The 22,145-nt window shown below is 39.1% G+C and overlaps 1 protein-coding gene across 1 annotated transcript; it reads right to left on the bottom strand.

Annotated features, from left to right (window-relative positions):
- Nucleotides 1-809: 809 nt before the first annotated feature.
- ankrd55 (ankyrin repeat domain 55) lies at nucleotides 810-21,762 on the bottom strand. The gene is given in 11 exon segments (XM_041219050.1): nucleotides 810-1,007; nucleotides 1,851-1,943; nucleotides 4,063-4,736; nucleotides 10,599-10,766; nucleotides 10,968-11,152; nucleotides 11,710-11,838; nucleotides 12,534-12,594; nucleotides 14,539-14,648; nucleotides 14,943-15,073; nucleotides 19,392-19,514; nucleotides 21,705-21,762. Coding segments are annotated over 11 exon segments (1,851 nt in total). The 3' UTR covers nucleotides 810-888.
- Between the last annotated feature and the right edge of the window lie 383 nt (nucleotides 21,763-22,145).

Raw genomic sequence — 22,145 nt, forward strand, 5'->3', positions numbered from 1 at the left:
CATGTACATGCGCTTCCTTGAATCCCTATTGCATTCAGTTTGAGAATTAATCTTTTATGCAGGACTTTGTCAAAAGCTTTCTGGAAATCTAAAACCATGTCATATGTTTTGCAATTATCCATTATCGATGTTGCATCCTCAAAAAAATCAAGCAGGTTACTTAGACACAATCTCCCTTTCCTAAAACCATGCAGACTGTCTCCCAGGATACTGTTACCACAGAGGTCATTCTCCATTTGGGATGTTATTATGGTTTCCATAAGTTTACACATAATAGAAGTCAGACTTATTGGTCTGTAGTTACCTGGTTTGTGGTATTATGTTTGCAATTCTCCAGTCTGTCGATACAACCCCTGTCTCAAGAGACTGTTGCGTGTAGTTTGTATCTCATTACACTTCATTGAAATACAGTGAAAACCTCTTAAATGTATGTTCACATTCAGCAAATACAATTAATCATGTTGGGTAGTTATATTTTGTGATTAGTATAAATGTACTACCTTCATTATATAATTATGTAAATTGTTTACCAAGACTGGACTTCAGGGACATACAGTTGTATGAAGTGCATAACTTCAGTCAGTCCCTTATAAAAACCTACTATAGCAAAGTGCAATAAAGCAAAACAATTGAAAGCACGGTAAAGCATTGGAACGTAATACATTGTAAATAATAGCGAGGTATGGTAAAGCATATTTAAAAATATGGCAAACGATAGTAAATGCATAGTATAACCATGGAAAAAAGCATGGTAAAACTGCAAAACAAACTGTGCAAAAACACCATGGTACACTTTTACAAGGGGTGTGTCCAGGGTGATGACTGTTTTGACTGTAAAAAGCAAAGACTTTCAGATATGACTATGCTATGAAGATGCTGCTATCTGAGTCACTTGCAAGATGAAAGGTCCTCTGCCTCGGGTGGTGAGGGTGGCAGTGGGGAGTGTTTCTTCAGGGAGGGGATGGCAGGAAGAACACGATTGGTTCTGAGAGAGTCCCCTGATATGACTGGCAGGAAAGAGCACAGTGATTGGGTCTGCGGGATCCCGTCTCTCTGAGATTTTGAAGTAAATGCAGGGAGCAGAGCGGCTGTTCCAGTACACAGTGAATTCACAGGCAGAGATTTAGATTTCTTCATGCCCTGAGATACTTGGTCAGGTGGTAAGGTGACTATGGGGAAAGAAAAGAGACATACAAATCATGTTGATTTGAATAAAACATTATTGTGCTAAACTTGAACCAAAAGATGCACATGGTTTGGGTTGCTCCATTCAAACTTATTACAAATTTACAGCAATGTCTTTTTAACATGGTAAATCTGCATGAGTATACTATGCATTTAACATAGTTTACCGTTGTGTGCCATGTTTTTTTTTTTTTTTTTTGTATTCTGCTTTATTATACAACGTCTGTCTGGATTTTACAATGTTTACCTCTATTTTACCATGTCATAGGTTATTACATTGTACTTTTAGTATGTGAAGCTTTTATAAGGAGTACATAGATAATTTCTGGTTGATGAGAAAAAGTAACACAATGTTTCCAGCAAAACATGACTTAGTTTCATGTACAGAAAGCTTTTTCTGGGGAATAGTGTGTGTGTGTGTGTTTTATTGTAAATTGAAACCTAATACCAAAAAAAACAACAACTCACTGATTTTTAAAAAAAAATTGTTGTGGCTTACAGAATTTTAACTGGCCTGGTATTTGTGACATACACTTCTTGTTTTTTTCATCTGATAAAATCATGTTCTGACTTGTTCCAGTTTCAGTTTTAATGTGACTTTCAAAAACTTTGAAGTGTATCTACAATACTGAAAACATATAAAGGGAAATAAGTCTCATACTTACACCTATGTGTGCAGTGATCAGGTATGGGTGCTAAGCTGTTTCGAGTCTCTTTCACTTTTAATCTGTCCATTTGTAGTTGGTGTGTGTTTTGTCCTGTGAATGATAAAATAATAATTAAACAATTAGCTTGCTTTACATATTTAAATTTGACTAAAAGTAAAATTACCATGATGAAAATGGTAGCACTAGCAGAGTCCATGCTAGTCCAAGCTACTGTAATAAAGGCATGCAGTGTGCATGGTAAGTCAAACATTTAGGGGAGTGCAGGTTCATGTCTTGGCTGGAAGAAGTTGCTGATCATTGCTGGGGATTCCACAGAGGGAGAGAGTTAGGCTTCACCTCATTGCGCTATAGAGGACCCTACAGGCCAGGCACCCAAATCTGCTCACCTGCTCCTGTGAAAAGGAAATGGTCTTGGTTGTGGGATTGTAGCATGCCTGACCTTCAGTTTTCCTGTGGTTTTGTGGGACATTGCTTTGGTGAGGGAATATAATTGGACATTCTAAATTGGGACACCTTTCTAACAACAGCCCTCTTTGTTAATTTAACACATGAGTTTAGTACAGAACTGTTCCTTAAAGCAGGGTTTTGCAAATAGGGCTGGTGCGTCCTGCAGGGCCACATGATGGGTCCGTAGCACATAGAAAAATGTTCTCTCCCAAATGACCTTGACAAAGCAAGGTTCACCAGACCAGGGGATCAATTTATTTACACGAATGCTACTGTGGTTTTCAGATATATTTTCTTACCCATGCATAAAGAAAATAAACCCTACAGCTGTCATTTACCCTTACAGGCAGGTTTATGTTGCATTTGTCATCAGACAGGGTACAATGTGAGCACAGTAATTATGGAGAGTTTCTCAAACGTCAGAGAAGGAACCCGGAACATAATGAAAGCAGCAGCATTTCTACCAGTGCAAACGAACAGATCTCACTAAAGGCAACAAAATCTAAATGTAGGTGTGGGTCCTCAGTCAGGATGCCTACTATTATGGGGGGGGGGGGGCTTGAGCCAAGAAAGGTTGGGAATCCCTGCCTTGGAGGGTTTTAATATAGACAGGGAGTCTAGAATTTGTGAAGAGTAAAACATCAGAAATTTTGCTTACAGAAAAAGCTCTGCAGCACTTTTCATGAGAAATAGCATGCTTAAAACATTTTGCCAACTTCATCCTGTGACTAACAATTCAAATGAACACTACTTAACAGGATGTGGTTTATTTTACATAAGCTAATATTGGCTTTGACATTTTTTTAATGTCCAATTCTTGATTATTTCCTAAAAAGGAGTCAACTAGAGATTTATGGGTGATATAATATTCACTGTAATGCATATTAAACAAAAAATTCAGGGTAAATACAGTAGTTAATTTTTTTTATTGTCCAAATAATAATATATATTTCTAATAAAAAGAGCAAGAATGTGCAGTGAAGAAAACATTGCAATACCTACAAAGTGCAACTAAATGTTTAAAAAGAGAATTCATTTCTGATTGAGAAATAGCATGGTCTTACACCATTCTCCAACATACAGCTTGTTTAACTGTTTTTTTTTTAATAGCTCAAAATATACAAGCTACATTTACCAACACATTAAATATTTGGAACTTTAAAAAAAAAAGATAAATCGCTCCTAGCGAAATTTTGTAGTGCACCCTGTGGTTTTAGAACTGTATTTTCAAATCACTGAGGACAACAGTGGCCTCTGGTGGCTAGCCATCTGTAAACACTAATCCATGTACAAATGTAGCTTTAAGGTTTTAGTTTACGTTTAGTTTGACTTCATTGTTTGTGTTTTTTCTTAACTTGGAAACATCAAGAAGCTTAGCCAGTGTTTTGTCTCTTACTTTATTGCAATTTAAAAAGAAAAAAGTACTCAAAGTTTTTAGTTTGATATGTTTCCAGGTCCTCGGTCGTATCTATTATTTTTGTGCTTAAGCCTATTCCTGAATATAGTAACATTATCTTACATTTGAAACAATACATGACAAGGCAGGAGGAGCCTGCAGAGTAGAAAAATCACAGTGTGTAAGTCTAGCCAGGTCAGAACAAACACTCAAATAACTGGTCTTTATGAAAACATTACTGACCAAGTGCTGGACTGTGCTGTAGAAATGGGTGTTATATTGCTAAAGATGGTCAGAGAGAAAAGACTTCCCATCTATAAATACATTCCCTTTAACACTCCAAAGGTTTCTTTTCCAATAACATACCTTGCACATTTGTATGTAAGTGGGGAAGATGTGCAGGGTATAATAGTTCCAAGTGACTGTATCTGTCTTGCAGAAACCCATCCAACAGTTTTTCAGATGGCGGAGCAGTCCATACTTTATGTGACAATATCTGGTTGGCCTCTGGTTTCCAAGAATTAGTTAAAAGTCCTTGGCAATTGGTCCTACTGTCAAACAAGTCATGTTCACTCCTGCTTTTCTGAGACCTGTGTGCAAAATGACAGGAAATCTGACCACTAGAATTGCCAGAGGCTGTACTCTGTGAATTGGCCAATAAGGAGTGACCAAGTGTTATTGGTGGAAGGCTCTGCGTTCTAATTGGTGGAAGTTCCTTGTATTCCTTTGGCTGCTTTTTATCTGTGTGGTGGTACCTGTGAGTGTCACTGGTCCTCTGAGTACAGTCTATGCTGTTCATCCCACCCTCTGAATGGTCTTTACGAGTAGTGTCCATGATGCAATCAAAAGTTGTAATGATGTCATCTACTTCGGAGGTTTCTTCTCTTAAGTACCTCTCTCTGTTTTTCTCTTTCAGTCCCGTCCTTAGGTCATCCTTCTTCTTTTTGCAAGAAAAGATTTGGTTCAGCACACTAAACCTCCCCTCTTTTTTCTGAGACTGGTTGTTGTTCTGTAAAGGCAACTGTATTGAAGATTCACATCTAAAAAAACAAAAGTGTATATATTAATAAGTTAAATTAATAAGATAAAACTTTCTTGGAAGATGAACATATCCAAAATACATGTCACTGTGTACAGTATAGATCAGATTTACATATTAACAATATAAAAGTACCAATTATTTCACCCCCAATTTAGAATGTTCGATTACAGTATGTTCACACAACGGAACACCACTCTGTGACAGATTTTGAACATTTAAAATCCACCTGGATCTCAACAACAGATGTTGATATACAATAATGAAATACACTATAAAAGTATACATTGTTAAAGTTTTGTGAAAAGGCCAATAAGGTTTAATGTTAATGTTTCGTGCCTTAAAAAAGTTAACTGTTTGGATTATGAAAACCCCTAAAAATATCCCTTTAAACTGGTAACCACCCTAATGCAGAACTTGATTTTCTTTCTGCCTCTTGCTTGTAGTTACAAATGACAGAATATGTATTTATTTGACACACTTAATATTTGAAGGCTATATTAAGAATTGTAATTCATTTCCATGAGGAGCTAGACAAGTGGCTTTTTCAGTCCATTCCTATCCGGGACACTTCCAGTAGGTTCGAGTTAAACGAGGCAGTCTTCCCAGCAACAGCGAGTGGAAGCGACAGCGAGTGGGAGAAGTACAGCGTGGAAAAGTACAGAGCAGTTTCGAAGCAGAAAGGAGAAATTGCATCTTGAATTGCTTTAATCAGAAAACAGAGGACATTGGGGAAACACAGCCGCGTGTGTTTTTCTGATAACAAACAAGCTGAAACTCTGATTCAAATTCAGCGCCGTTTTGAGACACGGGCGAGGGGAGGAGCCGACAGCACAGCAGAGCAACGCAGTTAAACGAGGCAGTCTTCCCAGCGACAGCGAGTGGGAGAAGTACAGCGTGGAAAAGTACAGAGCAGTTTCGAAGCAGATTGAAAGCAGGTTGACGGCTGCAGAAGAAACTAAACTTCAAAAAAAAAAAACCCTCAACATGGTCTTCAAGCCAGTAATCTGTGACACCTGCTTGATGTGGGAAATCTGAGAAAACCCAGCCGAGCTAAACCAAGTGTGCGTAAAGTGCCGCGCGATCCAGGATTTGCATAAACTAGTAAGTATGCTAGAAATGGAGCTGGAAGAAGTGAGACAGCAACAGGATCTTGAGGAACTGGCACACCCACAATTCATGGAAGTCTGCATCACCCCTAACAGACTGAAAGCCACCAGGGAGATAGAAGGTCAGAACAGCTGGGTTCAGGTAGGCAGAAGCAGGGAAAAAAAGAAACTTCGTCAAACACCACCAGAAATCAAAACAACCAACAGATTTGAGTCACTTCAGAATTGTGATGAGCAGAACCAACAACAAGAGAATGAAAGGAACAACATCCAGGACCCTATTGACAGTGGTGACAAGACAGTAAAAAGAAGGGAGGTCATGATTGTTGGGGACTCCATATTGAGAAACACAGCAAGTTCAGTTCGCAGTTTGGACCCCCTTACTACAACAGTGTGCTGCCTTCCGGGAGCCTCGGTCAAGCACATCACTGAGAACGTGGACAGGCTCCTAGAACGAACAGGAGACGACCTGGTAGTAGTCGTCCACATCGGTACAAACAACATTGGAAGAGACAGACCAAAATCCCTGCAAAACAAATTCAGAGAGCTAGGAAGGAAATTAAAAGAGAAAACCAAAACTGTGGTATTTTCTGGTATACTACCCGCACCTTGCAAAGGACCATATGGACAGCTGGAAATAATAAATCAAAACCAATGGTTGAAGACGTGGTGCACACGGGAAGGCTTCACCTATCTTGATCATTGGACCACTTTCTACAACGAGGACTATCTGTATAGACGGGATGGACTGCATTTAAATAACAAGGGAACTAGTCTACTCGGAGAAAAGATCCTCGAGCAGGTTCGGAAGCATTTAAACTAGAAAGGAAGGGGGGAGAAATCAACAAAAAAACAGAAGGGAGACCGCATCAAAACAAGAACAACAACTCAGGTAAGACAACCATTAAATGTATTTATCTAAATGCTAGAAGTATCAGAAACAAAATTCTAGAACTTGAAGCTACTGCACTAACAAGTAACTATGATGTGATAGGTGTTACAGAAACGTGGTTATCTGAGAGTGATGGGGACGAATATAATATTTGTGGGTATACACTGTATAGGAAAGACAGGCAGGACAGAAGAGGAGGAGGGGTAGCGCTATACATAAGAAACAGTCTTGAAGCCCAGGTGTTAAACCTGGACAAAGAAAATAAAACCGAATCAATATGGGTCAGAATAACAGACAAAAATTCAAAAGGCATAATAATAGGAGCATGCTATAGACCGCCAGATTCAGACGGTGAGCACAATAATCTGTTATACAATGACATTAGAAATGTGTGTAGCAAAGGAGAAGCCATACTAATGGGGGATTTCAACTTCCCCCAAATAAAATGGGAAAACCCGGTGGGTAGCGCGAAGGATGAAATAGAAATGGTGGAAATGACAAATGACTGCTTCCTAACACAATTTGTGAAGGCACCGACTAGAGGGGAGGCATGCCTTGATTTAGTCTTTTCAAATAACGAAGATAGAATAACTAAAACAGAGGTCAGAGAACCACTGGCAAACTCAGACCACAACATGGTCTCATTTGAAGTGTTTTTTAAATCCTCAAAAGTAAAGACTAAAGCTAAGGTTTACAATTTTAGAAAAGCAAACTATGAAGGCATGAAACAGAGACTAACAGAAGTAGATTGGAGTAAAATAGAGAAAACACCCACAGAAGAAGGATGGTTGTTCTTCAAAAATGTAGTACTAGAGGCGCAAAACAATTATATCCCTAAAGTAGACAAATCTAAATGTAAAACTAAATTGCCAAAATGGTTTAATAGATCAATTAAAAAAAATATTCAGCGAAAAAAGGCACTTTACAGAGCATTAAAAAAGGACCAAAAAGAAAGTACACAGAAAGAGTACACAGAACTGCAAATGCAAGTCAAAAAGGAAGTTAGAAAGGCCAAGAGAGAAATAGAAATGAACATTGCTAAGGGGGCTAAAACCAATTCCAAAATGTTTTTCCAATATTACAACAGCAAGAGAACATTCAAAGAGGAGATTAAATGTTTAAGAGATACAAATGGCAAAATCGTAGAGGAAGAAAAAAAAATAGCAAATATGTTAAATGATTACTTTTCACAAGTTTTTACAAAGGAAGATACTGACAACATGCCCCACATGTCATCCAGTTCCTATCCAGTTTTAAATAACTTTAGCATAACTGAGGCAGAAGTGTTAAAGGGACTAGGAGCTCTTAAAATAAACAAATCCCCTGGGCCGGATGAGATCCTCCCAGTAGTACTCAAAGAAATGAAAGAAGTAATTTACAAACCGCTAACCAAGATCATGCAGCAGTCTCTTGACACAGGGGTGGTACCGACAGACTGGAAAATTGCAAACGTAATACCGATCCACAAAAAGGGAAACAAAACTGAACCAGGTAACTACAGACCAGTAAGCCTGACTTCTATTATATGCAAACTTATGGAAACTATAATAAGATCCAAAATGGAAAATTACCTATATGGTAACAGGGTCCTGGGAGACAGTCAACATGGTTTTAGGAAAGGGAGATCGTGCCTAACTAACTTGCTTGATTTTTTTGAGGATGCAACATCGATAATGGATAATTGCAAAGCATATGACATGGTTTATTTAGATTTCCAGAAAGCTTTTGACAAAGTCCCGCACAAAAGATTAATTCTCAAACTGAACGCAGTTGGGATTCAAGGAAACACATGTACATGGATTAGGGAGTGGTTAACATGTAGAAAACAGAAAGTACTGATTAGAGGAAAAACCTCAGAATGGAGTGTGGTAACCAGCGGTGTACCACAGGGATCAGTATTAGGTCCTCTGCTATTCCTAATCTACATTAATGATTTAGATTCTGGTATAGTAAGCAAACTTGTTAAATTTGCAGACGACACAAAAGTAGGAGGAGTGGCAAACACTGTTGCAGCAGCAAAGGTCATTCAAAATGATCTAGACAAGATTCAGAACTGGGCAGACACATGGCAAATGACATTTAATAGAGAAAAGTGTAAGGTACTGCACGCAGGAAATAAAAATGTACATTATAAATATCATATGGGAGATATTGAAATTGGAGAAGGAATCTATGAAAAAGACCTAGGAGTTTTTGTTGACTCAGAAATGTCTTCATCTAGGCAATGTGGGGAAGCTATAAAAAAGGCTAACAAGATACTCGGATACATTGTGAAAAGTGTTGAATTTAAATCAAGGGAAGTAATGTTAAAACTGTACAATGCACTTGTAAGACCTCATCTTGAATATTGTGTGCAGTTCTGGTCACCTCGCTATAAAAAAGATATTGCTGCTCTAGAAAGAGTGCAAAGAAGAGCGACCAGAATTATTCCGGGCTTAAAAGGCATGTCATATGCAGACAGGCTAAAAGAATTGAATCTGTTCAGTCTTGAACAAAGAAGACTACGTGGCGACCTAATTCAAGCATTCAAAATTCTAAAAGGTATTGACAGTGTCGACGCAAGGGACTTTTTCAGCCTGAAAAAAGAAACAAGGACCAGGGGTCACAAATGGAGTTTAGAAAAAGGGGCATTCAGAACAGAAAATAGGAGACACTTTTTTACACAGAGAATTGTGAGGGTCTGGAATCAACTCCCCAGTAATGTTGTTGAAGCTGACACCCTGGGATCCTTCAAGAAGCTGCTTGATGAGATTTTGGGATCAATAAGCTACTAACAACCAAACGAGCAAGATGGGCCGAATGGCCTCCTCTCGTTTGTAAACTTTCTTATGTTCTTATGTTCTTATGTTCTTAACAGAAAATGAAAGACCTGGAACAAGCTGGAACAAGGCTCTGGGCTGCTCAACCAATAACTAAGGAGATGGTTGGAACAAAATCCTGGACAAGAACTGAACATGAATCAAGTGTCACAAGTGAGAAGCACTGATCTAGACTGTCATAAGAAATGAGTAATATGGAAATCAACCTTCATTTTTAAGGTAATATTGTGGTTCCCCTTTTTACACATGTGGTCAAAGATTTGTACAACCGTAATGACTGATAACAGATTGAGAGTAAACACATGGCTAGATTACTAGAACAAGAGGAAGTGTTGGTTTCAGCTGCTGTGTTAGTTATACCATTTCTGATTATGTGTAGGCACTGCTTTTGTTATCTCCAGTTCATATGGAAAGGTATTGGGGTCCTATGCTGTAATGTATTTGCTGGAATTCACTAAGGTTTGAACTGTTCAGATTGCTGCTTTTGATAGTGTGGTTGCAGCTTTTGTATCTGCAACAGCCTGTATCTACTTGATAAAATATTGTGAAGCGGTACAAATATGAAAATGTACAATGAAAGCTTAAACATTTCCACACTGACAACCATTGGTATAATTATTGGTATGGTGTTTGAACTGAACTGGTACATAGTGGTACAAAATACAAAAAACAAAGGCAAACAGTTTGGTTCTTTTGTTGCAATGTATAACTACCTCTGGTTCAATAAACACCAGTATAGAGCTACTTAATGCTGCAGCAGGTCTGTTTGCTTTCATTGATTTTTTTTCAACCTGTGCTTTACAGAGGATCCTCATTAGGGATGCACTACTTCCTGCTTAAATACATGCAGAAGCAGCATGCTGAAATTAAATATATGAGCTGCTACTCTTTTCAAAACCTAAGCAGTAAAGCATGCCTTGTTTACTATGGCACATGTAAAACCCAAGATGCAACGAATAATAATTTAAAACCTAGTTTGTTTTTTCACTCGACCTTTGTGACTAGGACAGCAGTGACTGCACAGCAGCTTTCTCTTACCCTACCTGTTTTCCGGGGAGAGCACTTTTATGCATGCTGTGTGCCCACAGTACATTGCATATGTCAGTGGAGTGTTTTCATTGATGTCTCTGGGGCTCTGTTCCACTCCCAGCTGTACAAGTGCTTCTACACAGTCAGCCTTCCCTGCTGCAGCAGCCCAGTGGAGTGGAGTCCTATGGAAGTTTCATAAAGAGGGTCACAGAGTGTTATTTGTGCGGTGAAATAAAAGTACATCTAGGGAGGCCTATAAAGCAAAGTGCACAGTTTTTGTTTTTTTTAATTGTTGAAAAGTGAGTATCAAATGTTCTGTAAAACTGTACCTGAAAGTTGACATGCCTTCTGAGCCAGTCGTCCGCTCATGCGCTTGTATTTACCTGTCATCGATGTCAAGGGCCTGGAGGTTGGTTTCTGGAATTCTTGCCAGCTCGTAGATAATGTCACTGTACCCTGCGGCTGCAGCGATGTGCATGCAGGTCTTTCCATTTTCATCATCGTAGTTTATTACAGAGGAGCCAAGGTGATGGGCAAGGATCAGGGAGCACATATGCCTGTTTCCACTCTAAGAAAAAGAAAATAAAAGGTACTCTTGTGTTGTCGGTTCTCTGACATGCACGTCTAATTATCTCTAATACATTTTAAAATGGGTCTCTGTTGTGCAGGGCTGAGGTTTCTTGAATCTTCTTTCATCCACTTCAGCTTTTTCTCAAAGTGTGTCAGTAAGTGCCAGATTCTGCCCCTTCATGCATGCAGTGCACTTTTTTAGGCAAATTTTTTAAGATTGGTTCATAGCTTCTGCCTATAGTTGGGGAAACATTTTGTCTAGGTAGGCTGATCCCCACCCCCAAGGGTTATCTCCATACAATATATACTCTACAAGTTTCTAAGGATGGGTGCATAGAAAGATGGCAAATGTACTGTCAAATTTTGTCAAAACATATTTTTGCCACATACTAGAGGTATAAGCCTGTAGACCTGTGGTCTCAGTTCAGTTTACATTCTGCAAACAATCAAAGTCCACTTCTATTTTTGAATCAGGAAGGGGCACTTGCCTTGTGATTGACACAGAAGGCCTTCTATCCCAGTTCCCAGGGCTGCTACAGTATTAGAGACACTCACCTGCACGGCCCAGTGGAGGGTTGTCTTAAAGTCCTTGTCAACCAGAGTAGGATCAGCTCCCTTTTGGAGTAATGCCTGCACATGCTGTGGCCGGTTATGAAAAGCAGCCCAATGAATTGGTGTCATGCCCTAAAAAAAAAAAAAAAAAAAAATGGAATTATAAATCTAAATCTTATTAAAATACAGCCAGAAATCAGAACTGTAACAGCTCATGTATATTCACAGTATAACTGAAAGGGATATTATAGGAGGCTATAATAAACCTTTCCGCATTGGAAAGTAGCGCAGCTGGATATTTAACAATTTTATATGTATTTTCTAAATCTGTATCAGTATTACATACCTGTTGTTTCTTTAAGTAACTACCAAAGTAAGTGCACGTGGGTCATTTAACATTTCCCTTTATTATTGTTATCAGTACAATAAAGCAATACCTCTCAGTGCTGTAAAGCAATAACATAAAGCCATGACAATAACATACAGGCAGTTTACACAATCTATTGTTGTTTCTGACATTTCAGAAATAGATGATTTTATGTGCTGTATTTTCCTTTCTATGGAATGCACGACTCACTAAAAGAAGTTCTCACTCCTCTGCACAAACACATAGTACACATAGTACAACAGAGACATCTCCTTTAATGTGTAGCATTTACCTCTTTTATTTTACAATATTTTAAAATGATCAACAATATGTTTATTTTTAATGGAAGTCAGTATACACCAGTACTCCTATGTAGCCTTGTACTGTATATCTTTTATTCAAACCATCAAATATATAACACATCCTGTTTCACAGAACACCATGGCAACTAATCACTTACCTCATTGTCCTGGTAGTTTATTTCACATGGTGTAGACTGCTGCAGCAGTACAGCCATTAACCTGCAGTAAATAAATAATCAGAAAGCGCTGTCAAAAAGGTATTGTATTGTGATGTTCTTAACAAGCCATATTATGAAAACCCAGTTTATATTAGATTTATAGTATACGGAATAATAAAAGGGCCCTATTCACAAAACTACAAATCATGGGCCCATTTAGTTTTTTTCTTGTTAATGGCTCAGGGTTAATATATATGGTAGTTACCTATTTATATTCAAAAAGTCTGCTAAAAATATTAATCAAACATCAGATACCAACTAAGTGAGATCAAGTTTTAAATTATTACACCTTGCTTTATTAGTTTATAAATTGGTTCCTATATAGTAACTAACTGTTAACAAAAACAACATCTGAAGTGCTACGAAACTAGTTGATAACTTTGGGCTATAAGTAAGGTCTATTCTGTTATCTTGACCTGGAGGTCTCAACTCAAAGGTTTCCCACATCCTTATATATGCCTTAGTCTACCTGTGCAAAAATGTGAGTTTTGGGGTGTGAAAGATGGATGGATGGAAAGCATAATTATAGTATTTTAAAAATAGGGCCTGAAAGGACTAATATTTGGCTTATTCTGCATCTGATGGTGTTGTTTTAATACTGTTTGACGCAACTGTTTGTCAGAAAAAAAGTTTTTCAAAATGTCCCAAAAGGTAATCCCAGAATATAACGGTATGTGTTTGTCACAAAGACGGCCGGAGTGGGTGATGTCAGACCAGAAACAAGAAAAAAACAACAAGAGAGGGGGAGTTTGGTGGAGCTGAGCAAGTGGTTTTGCTCAGGATTTAATGAGTGAACAGAACAGTAAATAAAAAGGTTGTACAAACAAAAACACAGGACATGGCTCTCATCGCCAAAACAAAAAGACACGCAATACGAACTACACAGACAACCACGGCGAGCAGATATTTTACTTATTTACTTTACGTTTTTACCTCTGTCTCCAATCCCGTTCTCCACTCACCGAACACACAACCACGAGTGGGTGAAAACATGTTGCTTTTATGCAGCTGTACCGAGACTCAACTGCTAATCAATCTCAATTGGAGTCGCGGTACAACTGCACGTGAATTAATAAAGTGCAATTCCCCGTGCTCACATATTACATTTTACTTGTACATGAAGTGCTGTGCAATCCTCGTGCCTAAATACAAATATACATTTTAAACACTCGTGTTACACAGACCCGTTTATATCCCGTGTACCAATGACTATACACCAACATTAACAACAGAGAACACAAATTACACACAGGGGCGGGCACTTTGCCACAGAGTTCTATGTATGAGAATGGCTACTGTTGCATATGACTATAATCAAGTTCATGTTGCGAATGCAATTTATTTAGAGTAAATGAACATGCCTGTCCAATGTCCTATCTTCCCCTTAGACTAATCAAGAAGATAAAAAGAAGTGGAGCAGCTGCCACGTTCCTGTTTGGAGCAAAGGTCTGCAGTCGCTATGGGGACCATGGAAACCCCCTGAATGAACCGGGCACTGCTGCCACAGCAAATTATCCCTCAGTCTTGCGACATCAGCATGTGTAATGCCAACTCTGTTTAATAAATACAGGTGTTTTTTCCAGGCTGTCGATTGTCTGCTGATAATATTACACCACTACCTTTCTTTACTTCGTTTCAGGCTTGCCTTTGTGTGATGATCTTACAGTAGTATAGGGCACATGTTAAATACTGTTATGTGTATTTAAAGGTAAGTCACATTGACATAGAAAGATCACTGGATAAATTGTATGTAGGAAGGTGGTACGATTAGGAACCCCTTTACAGTATATACGGTAGTTAGATTTATTAAAGGTCTTCATTATAAGCAGGATATAATTACAAAACCATAACTATGCATGATATGGTGTCATCGTAATACTAATTGTGTCACGGTCTGTTTATCTTTTGTTTGTGGGACTGGTTTCTGTTTCTGTCCTAACAGTACCTGACATCTGGCTCGGCTGTAGCAGCATGAAGAGGCAGTCTTCCATTTTTATCTGGTATATTCTGCTTTGCTCCATTTCTCAGTAAGCAAACACACCCTTCCAGCCAACCCTTTAAACAATAAAATAAAATAAAGCACTTTAATGGGTTACCAAGTAATATCCAGTTTCATTCCACTATACCGTTTAGATCTCAAAATATGAGGCCTCCTTTTACCAATGGCTCATACTGTAACATAGTTGTTTCCCTTGCCCTACCATTCCCCATAGTACATAACCACTACCACTGTCATGCCACTGAATTGTCCCTGAAGATTGTGGTTTGGGTTTGGGTTAGAGGCTAGGGTTAGAAGTTAGGGTTAGGTTGGGGGTGGGTGGGGGCGGTGTTAGAATTTGAATGCCTTACCAGGTAGGTTGCCAGAGACAATGAGGTCCGTCCACAAGCATCTTGTGTGTTTATTGAGGCGCCCATTTTTAACAATAACTTCACTGTATCAACTTGCCTCCCTGAGACAGCATGCATGAGGGGAGTAGAGCCTAAGATCAAAAGTAGTGATTAATAATAGCATTTTAGCAAATGTCGCAAACCTGGGTAAACTGTGGTAAATGCATAGTATGGCATGGTAAAAAACGGTGCACAAATGCTGTGGTAAACTTTTACAAGGGCAGTGGAGGAATTCATATTTACATATGTCACACTTCACATTTTTCCATAAATCTGGAAAAACTCAATTGTGATGAATTTGTTATCAACATTATGTATGCAGCTGTCTGTATGTCACCCATACATTTTTACATGTATCTTGAAAAGACAAGAAGGTAAGTTATTTTTATATAATTTATCATGACGAGAACACCTTATTTGTGTACATCTATGTCTAAAATACCACTTATCCAATTTTCATTAAAGTGTTCGTTGCCATTTTTTATTCAATACTATTCTGTACATAGTGTATATATATATATACACACACACACACACACACACACACACACACAAGTGACAGGATAGAGTTACGGCCCAAGATGTTGCCGGCAGGAATTAAAGATTCAGAGACAGACGCTGCAGTGAAGCTCTGTTACGTTCTTTATTAAACAAAAAACAAACAAAAAACAGGAACAATAAACATGGCTTGATGGCCAAAACAAATGTTCAATCAAAACAATACAGGCTGGGCATTCGCCTTCACGACAAAGTTTCAAAACAATACAAAAATCACAGCACAAACACTCATCCCCAATCTCCTCCCCAACAAGCAAAGGATTTCTGAATCATTTTGTAAATTTAGCCACTCCCCAGTTAGCATCAATTACCTAACTGGGGAATGGCCACACCTGTGATTGCTGCCAGGGACAGATTTCTAGAGGGTGGCCCCAGTGGCGACACTGTCAGTGGTGTGGGGCACACTGGCAGTGGCAATGCAGGCAGGGGTGCTGGGCACTCCAGTAGGGGTGCCGGCGCTGGGCACTCCACCGGTGGCGGATGCATGGCGAGTGGCGATGCTGGCAGCATGGTGAGTGGCGATGCTGGCAGCGGCGCAGGGCACTCCAGCAGTGGTGTTGAGCCCTCTGGAAGTGGACGTGTGGCTGGCTTTCGTCATGTTACCCTCTGCAGCAGGTGTAGCACTGCTGAGGTTGGCCTGGTGGTTGCCCTGCTGACTTTAGAGCTGGGGGAAGCTCCTTCCCTTCCGGCTCTGAAGACGACAGTGGCTCCTCGCCCTTTTGCACTGAGGACGGCAACAGCTCCTCCAGCTTTCGTTCTCTGGAAACAACAGCGGCTGCTCCCTTATTTGCACTGGAGATGGCAGAGGCTCCTCCCCCTTTTGCTCTCGAGATGACAGCACCTCTCACTCTGTCACTGAAGATGGCATGGCCTCTCCTTGCCTTCTTTTGTTTTGGGGCAGGCAGTTTGGTCTTATCCAGCCTTCGGGCAGGCAGCTCCTCCTCTTCCTCTTGGAGGGGCAGCATACTATCTTGTGCTCAAACTCCCTGCACCCAAGGCACAAATCTTGGTCCTCAAGGCCACCAAGGAAGTCCTCCAGTCCCCCATCCCACTGGGTTTGGGATACATTGAGGTTCCTACAGATCCAATTATCCTTTTTTTAAACTGCAGTCCTCCTCTAGGGGCTCAAGATGTTACCGGCAGGAATTAGAGACTCAGAGGCAGAAGCTGCAGTGAAGAGCTGTTGCGCACTTTATTAAAAGAAAAACCCAGGAACAAATAAACACGGCCCAAGTGCCAAACAATTTTTCAAACAATGCATAACAATACTGGCTGGACATTCACCTTCACTATAAAGTTTTCAAAACAATACAAAAATCATAGCACAAACTCCTCCCAACAAACAAAGAACTTATGGATCTTATTATACAGATGGCCACTCCCCAATTACCATCAATTACTTAATTGGGGAATGGCTACACCTATGATTGCTGGCAGGGTCAGATTTAACCCCATCCCTGCCAACCTTTACACCAGCAGGGCTTCTGCCCTGCCACAATACATAGTCATTTAGTCTAATTTGAAATGTACAGTCGTGGCAAGGGATGTTACTGACATACTTGTATTGTTTATAAAAGAGATCACTGAATTTCTGGTTTTATTCCTGGTAAAATAAATGAATAAATAAATAGAAATGGTTGAATAGCCATTACAAAAACAGTTTTCTTTATATCTTGCATCTGATCAAATTTCTTGGGAAGATCTTCGTGTAGGACTGAGCTGAATCACTTCATTACCATCAATGTCTTGTGTAACAGAGCGGAGGCGGCAGAAACAGTGACCTCACACCACAAGCGAGCATCATAACCACTATACAAAAGAGCAGAGGACATCTGCATTCATGGTTTTAGAGCTTTTAACCTCATCTCATCTCACCGACAGGGGACAGAATCCTAATGGCAGTGTATCACACAACACTGCATGTTACATCAGCATCTGTTTAAAAATAGCATGCGTAAGGAGTGCTAGACTATAGTAACACAGTCACACCAGCCTGTTCCTTCTATTTTTAAACATTATCATTCACTCTGTTGTTATAGTAAAGTTCACTGTATGACTCAGAACCCACCGGGCATAAATACATATTGAGATAATTAAAAAATAAAAGCAGTTCTGAATCAGGCAAGGAGTTATTTTTCAGCATTTTAATTTTGACACAGCAGTACAAAAAGCTGTTTGCCAAAAAAAGAACGTATTCATTGAAAAGGTCAAGAAGCAGGGATCTGATAAAGGAAGTAAAAATGGAAGATCAAGGCTGGCCACATTTATTTCAAACAACAGGTACTGGAGTATTTTTTATCTAAGTAAAAAAATAAGCTTTATGTAGCATATTCTTTTACATTCCCCTTACTGTTTTATGAAGTGGTTTTAGATGCTGTTTCTTTAATGCTGTGTTGTTATAGTTGTTTTTTAAATCTGCCTTTACCTGATCTGCTTTAACTTGCCTAGAGAAACCAAATCGCAAGGGCTGTTCCTCGTTGCATGTAAATCTTGTGGCAATGTAACCATGGCTACATTTACAAGAGTAGAGGCAAATAGAGGTAGCCCGCTATGGCTTCTTTACTAGTATTCCTGAAAAGAAAAAATCCCTTGACCCTGTCCTTTTTTTATTTTGACAAGGGTTTACAACAGCACTTCTCAGTGGGTGTCATTTTATGATAATTAAGGAGGGCAATGCTAATATTTAGGTGCTATGTAGGTGGTTGTAGGTGCTATGGAGGTGGTTGGAGGTGGTATGGAGGTGGTTGAAGGTTGTATGGAGGTGTTTGGAGGTGGTTTGGAGGTGGTATGGAGGTGGTTGGAGGTGGTATGGAGGTGGTTGGAGGTAGTATGGAGGTGTTTGGAGGTGGTTGGAGGTGGTATGGAGGTGTTTGGAGGTGGTTTGGAGGTGGTTGTATGTGGTTTGGAGGTGGTATGGAGGTGGTTTGGAGGTGGATGTAGATGGTATGGAGGTGGTTGGAGGTGGTTGGAGGTGGTTTGGAGGTGGTTGTATGTGGTTTGGAGGTGGATGTAGGTGGTATGGAGGTGGTTGGAGGTGGTTTGGAGGTGGTTGGAGGTGGTATGGAGGTGGTTGGAGGTGGTATGGAGGTGGTTGGAGGTGGTTGGAGGTGGTATGGAGGTAGTTGGAGGTGGTTGGAGGTGGTTGGAGGTGGTATGGAGGTGGTTTGGAGGTGGTTGTATGTGGTTTGGAGGTGGATGTAGGTGGTATGGAGGTGGTTGGAGGTGGTAAGGAGGTGGTTGGAGGTGGTTTGGAGGTGGTTGGAGGTGGTATGGATGTGGTTGGAGGCGGTATGGAGGTGGTTGCAGGTGGTTTGGAGGTGGTTGGAGGTGGTATGGAGGTGGTTGGAGGTGGTATGGAGGTGTTTGGAGGTGGTTTGGAGGTGGTTGTAGGTGGTTTGGAGGTGGCTGTATGGTCAAGAAACTGTGTGTTTTTTTAATTTTGATTGTCATGCAAAACGTATCACTGTTTGTATTTTGTTACAGGAAAACGGCTCAGCCATCCTGTATTTGTTAGGGAACATTATTTTGTTAGTTAGTACTTCAATGTGAAGTTAGGGTCTGTTTGTTTGTTTTTGCTTTTGTTCTATTCTCCCTGTAAATAATAAAAACCACTGTCCATATGGAACTGTACTAAAGACTCCACCTTGGTACGTCAAACACACCCAACCTGCATTGGCCACGCTACCACACTTATTATAATCACAAAAACAAAGATTGAACACATAAAAACGTGTTGAACTAGGCCAGTGCATGGCATGACATCTATAAGCAAGATGGAATTTTAACAAACCTTAACAGTGACTGGTTAATTTCTCGTCCGTGATTTATAATGGCTGTTAATAGCTGGCTTACCCTCGCTGTCACAGCATTCTAATATAGAAGGATCCTCACGAATGATTGCTGTTAAGGTGTTGACATCTCCATTAGCTGCCGCCTGGTACACTACATTCAGATCAATTTCCTCAGCGGAATCTCCTTGTTAAAATATAAACACATATTTAGAGATGAATAGGTCAGTACAGTATCTTGCATACAGTGTGACAAATTGAAAATGGCAGACATTTGCTTATGTGATAAAAACATAAATTCAAATTTGAGAATAAATTCTTTGCTCAACAAAGTTATTTAAAAAATGTCTGTTTTTAGGAATAAAATAAAGTTTGGTATTCGTGAAGCTACTCATGACTATTGTTAGAACAGTTTTATGACCCCATTTCTGAAATTCAGAAGGCCTGAACAACGGGCAACTTCCATTTCCTGCTGTCAAGCAAATCACTCATTTTCACCTACCAAACAAATCAATTTACTTGACCCTCCCAGCTGCAAAGAAAGTCATAGAACATTCTAGCTTTGCAGTCAAAGCTCCAGGTGATGGCATAAGCTGCCCTCCTTAAAGTAGCTGCTTTGGATATAATTTGCCAAATCTACAGAACAGTAAATAGGATGGATATGTAGTCTCTATGATGACAATACTTAATTACGCATTCAATCACTTGAGCTGTGTTACATACTGTACTTTTGTTTTAATTTTTTTTTTTTTCAAAAATAGTTTTTTTTCTAGAGAAGTGAAGAGTTTGGAACAAACACAACCCTTAATGCATTCACCCAGTGTAGTGGGTTTTAAAATATAGTGCTGTTCATTTCAATTATATCTGACTACTAAGATAAGTAGTCCTGATAGTACAATATTCAATCTGATCAGCAAATGACTTCTGCACTAGAAAACTTGGCAAAGCAAGAGACAGGGTTGCAGTTTTTATCTTTGCTGAGAAATGGGGGCAGATTTTGCAGTGGGGCTAAGCAGACCACATACAAACATATGTTCTCTTTAGTCTTTTCTCAACTTTCAATTACCTTTCAAAGTAAATCATGGGCAACAACAACTACAACTACAACAACATCAACTTACACAGTGCTGAAGACCGTGTCACACTTTTGCCTGGCAAAAAATATAGTTATGGTTATTATTGTAGTTGTATTTTGTAGAAATGGCTATTCCTGGCATTATTTCAATTTGTGAATCCTATGTACCTTAATTTACAAAAATGCTGATGGTTGCATAAATGCTAGTCATTAGATGTAAATTAATTGGCTTTTTTTAAACTAATTAACTCTGCAAGCAGTATCAGGGGGAGACCTATGTGGTTTAATATAATATTAAACATTCCCACATCATTTGATTATCGTGAAAAGGATTGAGCTACAGGGAATTGACCAATGTACAGCACATACATACTTCATAAGGAAAAGGCAATAAGACAATACATGTATTTAAAAAAAATAAAATAAATATAACTACTTATCAAAAAATAGTTTTCCCTATAATCGAGTAATGGGTGGAATCACAGCTGTTTCAACATACGCATGCCAGGAAAGGGGGACACGTAAGCCACAGATTATACATTTACATTAAAAGGTGTACCTGGCAATGTACAAGTGACCACCACATGTCATCATAAATATCACATATCGGACAGTGTTACTCCCGAGGTTCATTACACGAATATTTTGTGTATAGGAAAATTATATAAATATACTTATATAAATATAATTATATAAATATATATTAATACTAATTATATTTATATTTATAACTCATTTATATGAAATTTGAAATCTTGATTTAAAAAAGTACTGTAATAGGTAGCAAGATAATGAGCAGAGAACTATCCCCAGGCAGTGTTCTTCAGACAGTCATTAAATACGAACATGCACAGCACAGCTAGGCAATCTCAAACTGCTGAATAACATGTATTTCTAAACCATGGCGTATACACAATTAAAGACTGAAATTGAAAATGACAGCTACAAGTCATACAATTACCAACATCTCAATAAGAATGTAGTTGGATAATAATAGTGATTGATAACAATCTTTAATGTTTCCTGATTGCCAAAGCATAACAATGTGAATATCTTATAAGGAGATTACTTAGATCCCTCAGACAGCTTATTGTTCACCAGAGGAATACAGCAGCTCACACCAGTAACTACCACCAGTTAGAAACTGACCCTCCAACTCTAACCCCTTTTGAAAATAAACAAGATATTTATTGTACCCTTGATAGTAAGGGTGGAATTTGTCAGAGCCAACAATTTAATGGCAGCAGCTACATTTCTTTAGCATCATTACAATTGGTTATGCAAACAAATGGAATGACTTACCTTTATGCTGATCAAAAACAGAGGAAGAGCTGAACTCCATGGTTGCCTTTTAAATCATTTGTAACCACAACTAGCAAGCACCATGTCTGAGGTTTTCCAACAGAGAACCTAGTATTGTAGCAAATTATCTGCATACATAGATGTATGTATGCGTCTCTGCTGCCAAGCGTTCAATTTGAGGATTGAAGAAAAAAAAAAGCTTTCTGACTTACTGGTTGTCAAGCATGAATGAAAAATAAAACAGCTATCAGATTGTCTCAGACAATATCTCTAAGCACAATCTGAAATAAATCTTGTAGAAATGCGTAAAAGGGTCATCAAGATAAATACCATTTCAATTCATACTATGATAATGGGGGTCCTTAATGTTATTCTCTTTATGAAAAAAGAGCAATCAATCCAAGCCTGTGTAGGTTGAAAAGATGCAGCGCCAAGCAGCAT

This window comes from Polyodon spathula, chromosome 1, assembly GCF_017654505.1.
Source record: "Polyodon spathula isolate WHYD16114869_AA chromosome 1, ASM1765450v1, whole genome shotgun sequence".
In the NCBI taxonomy this organism is placed as follows: domain Eukaryota; kingdom Metazoa; phylum Chordata; class Actinopteri; order Acipenseriformes; family Polyodontidae; genus Polyodon; species Polyodon spathula.